The sequence below is a fragment of the Propithecus coquereli genome, unplaced genomic scaffold (genome assembly GCF_000956105.1).
Source record: "Propithecus coquereli isolate 6110/MARCELLA unplaced genomic scaffold, Pcoq_1.0 Scaffold227, whole genome shotgun sequence".
NCBI lineage: Eukaryota > Metazoa > Chordata > Mammalia > Primates > Indriidae > Propithecus > Propithecus coquereli.
This window is the reverse complement of record NW_012147808.1, coordinates 3,214,840-3,224,894: the sequence shown is the minus strand read 5'-3', so window position 1 is coordinate 3,224,894 and position 10,055 is coordinate 3,214,840. Positions and strand designations below refer to the sequence as shown.

Genomic DNA, 10,055 nt, shown 5'->3' with positions numbered 1-10,055 from the left:
AATAAAAAAAGATACTTACCCTTCCCTGTTCAACACATTTGGTCAACATAATAATGGCATATACATTTTTCTCCCAAACCATACGCCAAAAATCTTTTAAAGTGTTGGGTAAAGGTCCTTGTGTGGCAATAAAATCTTTCTTGGAGTGGTAGCCCTAAAAATGGACAACAACACACACTCAACCTCAAAGAAACAGAAGGAAGTGCTCTGAAGATCGCATCGGAATGACCCCGGGCTATGAGACCGTCCCCCACTTACAGGCATGTAGTTGGCATTGATGTAGTCATCAGTTGAATGCGTCTGGATGGAAAGTTTGACGCGGGAAATATCATCTGTGACATTAAAAGAACAAAGGTCCTCATTAGAAGCAAATGTTTTGGTGAAGTTGTACACAAGAGAGAAGAAAAAAAGGACAGAATGGCGACACTGGGACTTGAGTCTTTGAGGATGTACGGCCTGCCATTTCACATAGATGGCTGCATTTAATCCTCACAGTCACGCTATGTGACTGTGGCACAGAGAAGTCAAGTGGTCACCAGGGCGGAGTTGGTGAGCGGCAGCGCCAGGATTTGAACCTGGGCAGCCTGACACCAGGCCTAATCTCTTAACCACACCAGACGCCTTCTCAGATAAAATGAACCTGTTACTATTAGGATCCTCGGGTGTCTGCCATGAGCCAGAGAATGTGCTAAACAATTTTATTTACTCTTTGAAACCACTCCACAAGCCTTTACTGTGTTATACAGATGAGGAAACTGAGGGTTGCAGAGATTAAGTGACTTCTCCAAGTCCTTGTATCTGAAGAAGGGCACTGAGAATTCAAATTGAGTGTCCCTTCCACTACAGCAGGGTGGATACCAAGGTTAACCTCTCCACCCTGCCTCCACTGCCATATAAACAAGTCGTTATAAAAAGACAGTACCAAATTCAAGAAAAATTAACTGAATGTAAAAGACTACTATGAGTGGAAGGGTCTAACACACAAAATTCTCATGTTTTCTAGATATTACTGTCATTTCAAACACACACACACACACACACACACACAAATTTGCCCAGCTCAAGAAATGAAATAACATTAGAATTCCAAGTGTCAGGCGGAGCCATAAGCAGCACCACCGAAGTTTCTGTCTTGACTGCGCTATCTCACCCTGCCCTGGGAGAAATAATAGAACAACACCAAAGCCAGCCACCAACGTCTCAGTCTAAGGCTTCCCAATGACAACAATACCCAACACCAAATTCCCAGCTCTCACAGGTTCCAAGGCCTCCACAGAATTCACAAGAACAGGCCCATCCTCCCCAGTCAACCTCAGGAGGAGGTGCTGAGGCAGGTCCCAGCAGCCTAGTTTTTAAAACATTTCTCTTAGAATGTGGGCCGATACCCCTTGTCAAGCACACGGGAGAAAAACGGAGAGAAAGAACCCAGGAGCTAGAAAATGCTGCCTCTAAACACAAGTTAATGTCTCAGTTCAGAAAAGAAAAACATGGCTTTAAATTAAAAAGACAATGTCCTGATGTAAAAATTACTCACAAAGCCTATTGATTTCGGCTAAATCAGACCCTGGCTGTGATCTACTTACACCTCTCTGTGCCCTAATTCCCACCCAAAGACAGACCATGATGAACTTTCCATGGAGAAGTATTTACATTTCATCTAACGGTTGATGTAATGAATAATTCTTGTTTTAAATTCAATTTGCTATTATCCCTGTTGGTTGGGTTGTAGACATTGTTAATTCCCCAAAACAGGAAAGAATCTAAATACACTCATACTTGGCTACGGATGCACTCGGCCCATCAGAGGTGTGTCTAGACAAGCAGAAGTGCGACTCCCTGTGTTCACCCGCTGCCCCCCTCCCCGATTCCAGAACATTCAATTCCAGAAATTGAAATAAAGGGGCTGTGAGATAAAGGGTTAAGAGCACAGACTCTGGCCTTTTCCCAGGCAGACAGACCTGGCCCAAAGCCCAGCTTTGCCATTACTACCTGAGAGACCTTGGAAAAAATCATCTAAACACTCTGCCTCACTTTCCTCATCTGCAAAACAAATAATCCACCACCTACTTCGTAAGGTTGTTGTGAGAATTAAATTAAATGCAATGCGCCTACATACAGCACTTAGCTCACAGCAGGTGAATGACAGGTGGCTGCGGCAGTGGCTAGTTAGTACCCCTGGCTCCATCCCCCTCGTCCGCCCTGGAGGGGGATAGCCAATGTGACGGCCAATGACAGAAAAGGGGGCACGATGCCGTAGATAAAACAACTTACAGGGCAGGACATTATTGTAGCGATTCTTTCCTCTATTCTCAGCCAGTTCAGCTGCGTATTTAGGTTGATTAATTCCAACAAGCTTCAGATCCTGAAAACAAAATACATCAGTTGTTCCTTTATTTAGACTTCGACTCTTATTCATACTGAGCACAGACAGGAAGAACAAAGTGGGAATGCAGAGGTGTTATGGGTGAAATTGTGCCCCTAAAAGACATGCTGGGCCAGGCGCTGTGGTGTGCACCTGTAGTCCCAGCTACTTGGGAGGCTGAGGCAGGAGGATCCCTTGAATCCAGGGTTTGAGTCCAGCCCGGGAAACGACATCCTGTCTCATTTAAAAAAAAAAAAAAAACCTAGATTTCTAAACCCCAGTACCTGTAAGTGGGATTTTATTTAAAATGAGGTCACACTAGAGTCAAGTGGGCCCTTAATTTAATATGACCGGTGCCCTTATTGGAGGAAAAGAGACAAAGAGACGCTGAGGGGAGGTGGCCGTGTGAGATGAAGGCGGAGAGCACAGTGACGCTGCCGCAGACCGTGGGAGGCCTGGAGCCACCAGGAGCCAAAGAGGTGAGGAAGGATCAGAGATTTAGGAGAAGGTGTGGCCCTGCCGACACCTTGATTTTGGACTTCGGGCCTCTAGAACCGTGAGACAGTAAATTTCAGTTGTTGTCAGCCACTGGGTTTGTGCTGCTTTGTATGGCAGCCCCAGGAAACTAATACAGAGGTTACAATGGAAGAAAAAGGACAATCTTTGCCTTGCAGGAGCTTACAACCTGGAGTGTGGACGGAAGTAACAAATGTTGCAACAAGGCAGAAATAAACAAATGCTGGATATTGGTAACAAGCAACACAAACAAAAAAATGCAGGTGAAAGCAGGCAGTCTGAGGACACAGAATTCCAGTCCTCCTCCTGGGGTCCAAGAAAGCCCTTCCAGAAGGCGGCGTCTGTGCTGTGCTGAGTGCTGCGCAGGCTCAGAGGGGGAGAGCAGAGACTCGGGGCGGCACAGGAAGCACGAGGGTGCTCGGACATCCTGAGCGAGGCTAGTGCCTGGGCTGGCCGGGGACAGAGCGTGGGGTGCCGAGAGGCAGGCACTGGCCCGAAGTCCTTCCACAGGGCTTCACAGGACCCCACGAGCCAGCTCGGCAGCCCCGTCGTCAAGCCCCAGACCTCTACAGGCCCATCTGGCTTCTTTCCAGCTCACACAGTTTCCTAATCATTCTAGTGAACAGTCCCCTAACCCGAATTCCCAGTTTCTACATCAGTTTTCCAACTTTCAGGAAAAACATAAACCAACACAATATTGACAACCACATACCTCATATTCCTCTGCAAACCCACAGTTGGAATCAGCTTGCTGTTTCTTAAAGTAGGCCTCAAAATTCTCCACTCTGATTAACTTGGATCTAAGGAAACAAAACATTTGGGTTTTTTACATTCAATGAAGTTCATACTCAAAATAACTACATACAAGTTATAAAAAAAAAAATAAAGAGGTTACTCACTTTTTAGGTCTTCATCACAGAAAGGAAAAGAAAAAAAAAATAAGCCATTAGAAAGATCCCCAAAGAATAATAATTTGGGGCATGGGGGTCAACATCACATTATTTACAAACCACTATAAGTGTAAATCAGGAAATCTGATTTCTAGATGCTATTGTGTAACTGACTGGCTTTGTGACTTTAAGTAAATTCTTCTCTCCCGCTGAATCTTCATAATCCATTCGATTATTTTAATCACAAAATATATATTTATTGGTAGAACAGAAGAACATGACAAAGCAGCTAGCTTCAGGAGACTAATAAAACATAGATTCCCTGCGGAAAACAGAGCAAGCAAGAACTTCGAGACGATCACGGTCAAATGTGTCAATCAGGAAAAATGACAGCAAGTTCCATCAGAAATTCCCTAGATAGTCACTGAACAGATTGAGAGACTGAATGTCTTAAAATAAAGCTCATCTCTTGAGAGACTTACTTAATTTGAGAAAAGGACACTTCATTGTTCTTTGCATCTTTCCTGTTTTGAAAGAAAAGAGACCCATTAGACCAAAAAGGTTCATTCTGTGCTTCTCCCTTTCATGCATCTACAAATGCCTTTTCTCCAGACATCAGTTTGTATGTGACACTAAATCCTGCCCGCTAATAAATACTAAGCTTAATGTTCCAAGCAGCAAATGCTGACTACAGATCTGTGAAGTTATTCCCTTTAATGCTATTCTAAAAGTATGAAAAAATCAAACTCAAACAACTTTTAGGAATTTCCTTGCAAATACAAATCAGCAGAATTACCTTACTGTAAAGCAACCCTCAATATTTTGTGCTCTGTTTTTGAGAATGCTTTTCTGGTAAGTTAATGCAATAAGCCAAAAAACATATCAGATCCGGCGCTGGCAAGTTGGTCAGGCACCCGCAACCCTCCTGCATCGTTGACTAAACCCAACATTGGTGTTTATAAAACTCTTCCTAGAAGGCAGTCTGGTCGTATGTACCAAAATTGAAAACAGGCAACCCCACTGACCCAGCAATTGCCCAGCTTGGAATCTGACCTAAGGAAATAATCATGAATGTGCCCAAAGATTTAGGCACAAGGAAAAGTAATTATAGCAAAAACAAACAAAAAAAACCTGAAAACTGAAAATATCCAGGAAATTAGTTAAATAAACAGTGGCACTTCCACACAGTTGAACACTCTGTAGCCACTTAAAACGACGATGAAACGAAGCTGCCCACAATGTCTCAAGTGAATAAAGCAGGCTAGACACTAACTTGTAACATGATTGCATTTGTGTGTGCATTTGTGAGTTCTGTAATCACATCCAAATATTAAGAGTAGTTTTGTGGTCTTGTGTGCGTGCTGCAGTTATGGATTACCTATTTATTTTTGCTCTTTTCTGAATTTTTTACCATGTTATTTTGATTTTTAACAAAAAACAATAAAGCTGTTTTACCCAGCCACTGAACTCCCCCCTTCCCCTTCTACCCTGCAAAAATCAGAACTTAGTATTAATATAAAAGCTGTGCAAAGCGCCTTATTTATTCAATGCTCCTCAGCTTCACGAGTCAGGCATGATTATTATCCCCATATCGTAGGTGAGGACATAAAGGCTAAGCTCTCTAACAGCCAGTCGTAGATGGAGGCTGTGTTCAAACTTAGCTAACCCTAAAACGAAGTCTCTTAACACCACACTATGAAAAGGTCTGTGAATGAGAATGCACCCTCTGAAAGGAGCATCGCACTCCACAGCGTCTACCAATGGCCTGACGTGACGGCTGTGATGATGGCTTTAAAGTCCCCCCACCCCGCCCCCCGCTGGAGTACAGCTGACACGGTACTAGCCAGATGGTGAACGCTGCGGGTGACGGGAGCATGGCACTCATCATACTATTCCCTTCCATTTTGTGAAAGTTTGAAATTTTCCATAATAAAGAGCTTCCTTAAATAGTAAAGTATTATTATGAACGTAAGTATCACCTTTTCTTTCTCCAGAAGATGAAGCCTCCCACGGCCACAATAACCAGGGCACCGAAGATACATCCAAACACCGCTCCACAGATGACACCTAGGAAAAGTCCAAATGGGAGACGCTGCAAGAGGTGTTCACGCAGGACTCCGTGCTGCAGTGACAACCAGCCCGGGCCCTCACACCAGAGGGTTTGGGGGTGTGGGGGAGGTGTACACACACACACACACACACACACACACACACACACACACACACACACGAGTTAAATAGCTTTGGACTATTTCAAACTAGTCTAAGTTCAGGTCCAACTAGTTTTGCACCTAAAACTCAGGAGCTGGTTTCTTCGTCTCCAATCCACCACCAACTGGATGGTCTTGAGAAAGTCGCTATTCCTCTCCAGGTCTCAGTTTCCTCAAGTACAAATTTAGGGAACTGGGCTAGATCAGTTATTTTCTTGCCACCTCTGACTTTCTGAGACCAGCATCCCCATACAAATGAGCAGAGATACCTACAGCACCACGCTCAGGCGACATGAAATCCATTTGTTTACTGGGGAAGAGTGTGGGGACTCCCTAAACTTTGCTTCCGGGGCAGGAATTCTTTCCTACACCCAACACAAACTAACAAACCAGTTGGTCCATTTGTCTCTGTCCTGGAGACAGGCGATATACTCCTGCAGGTCCCTGAAGCTCCTATATCACTTAGGTCTGTGTGACAAAGGGTAGGAGCACTTGACAAGGAGTCCAAGACCAGAATTTCTGCCTCTAAAGCTACTGTGTGACCCTGGGCAAGTTACTTCCCCTCTCTGGGTCTTAACAGCCTTATTTCTGAAAGGGGCTTAGACAAGACAAGTTCTGTGGCTCTTTCTGATGTTAATATTCAAGGATTCTGTGCGCCATGTCACACTATGTGCCTGGAATGTGGGTATGTAAGTGACCACCCAGGGACTGAATAATCTCTGCAGATTGGAAGGCAAATGGCACTCAGAGAAGGAGTGTGTAGGCGCTGGGCTGTGGAACCTCAGAGAAGGAAGATGAGCGAGCCCGACAGCCCAGGGACATCTCAACTTCTGGGAGGGAGAGCCGGCCACGCCAACCCTCCCAGGGGTCCGAGGGAGGCATGTAGACAGCCGGCCTTCTGTGGACACTTGGAGCAAAAACCCACTGCATTGGCTGTTTCCCTCTACCTGGATCCTGGGGCAAGAAAACGGCATCTGAGTAGCGACTGAAGGACACGTAGCTCTCAGCCCCATCAATGAGCCCGCCGTTGTGAGGGTGAAAGGTAATGTTGGTGAAGCCAGCCACACAAGCCCTGCGGGTGACAAAGAGCAGAAAGAGGCAGCTGAGACATGTCCGGCGCCCCACGCATGAGGCTCAGCTCCCAGAGAACAGGGATGGGAAGACGTTACCGGTAGGAGCCCAGAGGTTCCAGCTTCCCGTTGTAATAGCCAAGTGTGGTCGACTCATTCCCAACGTCAATTTCGTATTTCGAGACTTCAGACGAGCCCTGAGAACGTCCCTTTTCTTCTGTTCTTATGAGGTATGTCACGTAAGTGTCTGAGGCTCCCTTTTTGAAATCTTCATACGTGTATTCCAAGATGTCTGCAGAAGGGTGACCAGCTGAGAAAGGTACACAGAAGGAAAATCATGAGAAAGTGATGGCTGAGGGAGGGTTAAGTCTCCCCATATCCAAATAATCACATGACGCTGGGTGGTAATGGTGTCACGACCATCTCTAAAGTACCGCTCTGTGCCAGCTCTAAGTGCTTTACCTACACTAACTCATTTCATCCCCACAAATCTCATTGCCTAAGCTTATCCCCATTTTACAGATGAGAAAATGAAGGCACAGAACGCGAACAGGCCCTGGCCCAAGGTCACACCACCTACGAGGTGGAGCTGAATTTCCAACCCAGAGGGTGTGGCTCGGAGCCTGTGGTCTCATCCACCGCAGGTGGCACCGGGCAGTCTCATTGCCTCCCTCGATGCAATGTGTTGAAAACCGTCACAGCAAAATGACAAAGAGCTTGAAACAGACCCAAAATAAAAAGACAGAAAGGGAGAGGGATCTTAACCTCACTTTTTGAAATGTTGCCCCAGGTTATTACACAAGCATATTTCTACCCTGTAGGATCCCAGTCCCTGCCGTGTGCCTGGTCTCCACCTTGCTCGAGGAGACGAGAACGACGCCACAGGAAGAGACTGGGCAGAGGGGGCACCGCGTCACTCGCATTTCGTTTAAGGAATCCTCCAGGCCTAAAGCAAGCACTCACGAGTAGCTACCAAAGACACTCAATTATTCCCTTCTTACTGCCAAGGAGTATAACAAAGCCCTTTAAGGAAAAGCAGCCTTTAATCCACCTCCTCTCTCAGCTACCTGGATGCTCTTTACAAGTTCCTGCTAACGAACGCGAACCTTTTCCTGTTTTCTTTCAAGACAAAGTCATCCCCTGAGGATGACGGGTGTGCGTGTCTGTGTGTATGCGAGACAGAGAGAGAGAAAGAGAGAGAGAGAGAGAGTTCCTTAAGACTAATATTCTGCTACCTAAAAGGCCTTATGATGTAAAAGAGAAGAAAAATCTAGATCACAGGCCAAATCCGGCCACCCCCTGTTGTGGTAAATATCAAATGGGAATGGCCCCACTCATTCTTTACGTATCTTCTATGACTTCTTTCACACCACAGTGGAGTTCAATAGTGTGACAGAGGCTGTAAGGTCTGCAAAAATTAAAATATTTGCTATGTGGCTCTGCATAGAACGAGTATGAACCATCAGCCCAACAGCTCACCCTGCCCCTCTCCGTGTGAGTGCAAAGCACAGGCTACAGTGCACAGAGAGGCATGTGTCAGCATCACTAACGTGCTTCGGTGGGCACAGAGATGGCTCCGGTCACAGCATCACTCACGGACTGTTTAACCCACAGAGGCTCCTCCTTACCTTCCCCAGTGGTGAGAATGACAGCGTAGGCTTTGATGGGTCCGTGGCTGGCTTCAAATCCACTGAACTTGACCTTTACTGAATTGTGGCTGACAGATGTAATATTAGGAGATCCATCTGGAGGAGGGGGGTCTGGAACAAAACAAGACAAACTATGATCACCCAACATTTAAAACCAAAGAAGAAGCGAAATGATTAGGTAGAGAATGTGCTTCAGTGCCCTCAACATCTGCCCCTGCTCTGGGAGCTGCATGCTGGGCTCGTGCAAAGCCAATCTAGAAGCAAGGGGCAGGGAAGGAAATTGGTGACGAGCAGACACAGACCTTGGGAATCCTGACGAGCTCAAAATGACCCCTCAGTGTGTCCAGCCTCATGTCCAGAGTGGGTGCCCAGCAGCCTTGTTTGATTTTGTTCTTATTGTTCTTTCTAACACTATATGCTTTTATTTTTTTAACAGATTTATTGAGGCATAACTAGAATACTACCAAGGAGGTAAAAGACTTGTACAATGAAAACTACAAAACACTGATGAAAGAAATTAAAAAAAGACACAAAAAATGGAAAGACATCCCATGTTCACGGATTGGAAGACTCAATATTATTTAAATGTCCATGATACTCAAAGAGATCTACAGATTCAATGCTACCCCCACCAAAATCCCAACAGCATGTTTTGCAGAATAGAAAAAACAATCCTAAAATTCATACGGAATCATGAAAGACCCAGAATGGCCAAAATGATCTTGAGGAAAAACAAAGCTGGAGGCCTCACACTTCCTGGTTTCAAAATATGTTACAAAGCTACAGTAATTAAAACAGTAAAGTATGGGCATAAAGACAGACATAGAGACCTATGGAACAGAATAGAAAGCCCAGAATTAAGCCCACATGTACAGTCAACTGATCTTTGGCAAGGGCACCAAGAATACACAATGGGGGACAGACAGTCTCTTCAACTAAAGAGCTTTTGCATGGCAAAGGAAACAACAGAATGAAAAGCCAGCATCCTAGTTTGGTGAAAATAATCTACCTCTGTCTTCTCCCCTGTCCCTCTGACTCAAGATGGACCAGGTTCCTTATCCTGAGAACGGGGGTGGAAGAAGGCAAGCGAGAAAGGCACTATGTGGGTGGAACTCTAAGGTGGACTTGGCCCCAGGCTCATCTGTCGGCTGGGAACAAAGGTGGAGCAGATGTCCAGGGAGAAGAGTCAAAGACAAGACGGGGTGAGAACACACGTTCTCCAGAAACCTGGACACATTCCTGCTCCGTGTCCTTCACTACAGTCCCGTTTTTGCTGGAGTTGGTCTAAAACATCACCTAGAGAAACCCAACAGGTCTTCTTTCTAGAAACCAGAAAAGCCCACACAGGAATGTCCCAT

General features: G+C 45.5%; 1 protein-coding gene across 1 annotated transcript in view; it reads right to left on the bottom strand.

The window, feature by feature from the left end:
- The window catches only part of PTPRJ (protein tyrosine phosphatase, receptor type, J), a 72,372-nt gene that overhangs the window by 26,282 nt on the left and 36,035 nt on the right, over window positions 1-10,055 (bottom strand). The window contains exons 11-20 of the mRNA XM_012645107.1: window positions 8,677-8,808; window positions 7,148-7,358; window positions 6,926-7,050; window positions 5,748-5,835; window positions 4,251-4,292; window positions 3,778-3,786; window positions 3,591-3,678; window positions 2,272-2,362; window positions 259-332; window positions 20-154 (exon numbers count right to left, since the gene is read on the bottom strand). Of these exons, the coding sequence (XP_012500561.1) occupies window positions 20-154; window positions 259-332; window positions 2,272-2,362; window positions 3,591-3,678; window positions 3,778-3,786; window positions 4,251-4,292; window positions 5,748-5,835; window positions 6,926-7,050; window positions 7,148-7,358; window positions 8,677-8,808 (995 nt within the window). The remainder of the gene's footprint in view (window positions 1-19; window positions 155-258; window positions 333-2,271; window positions 2,363-3,590; window positions 3,679-3,777; window positions 3,787-4,250; window positions 4,293-5,747; window positions 5,836-6,925; window positions 7,051-7,147; window positions 7,359-8,676; window positions 8,809-10,055) is intronic.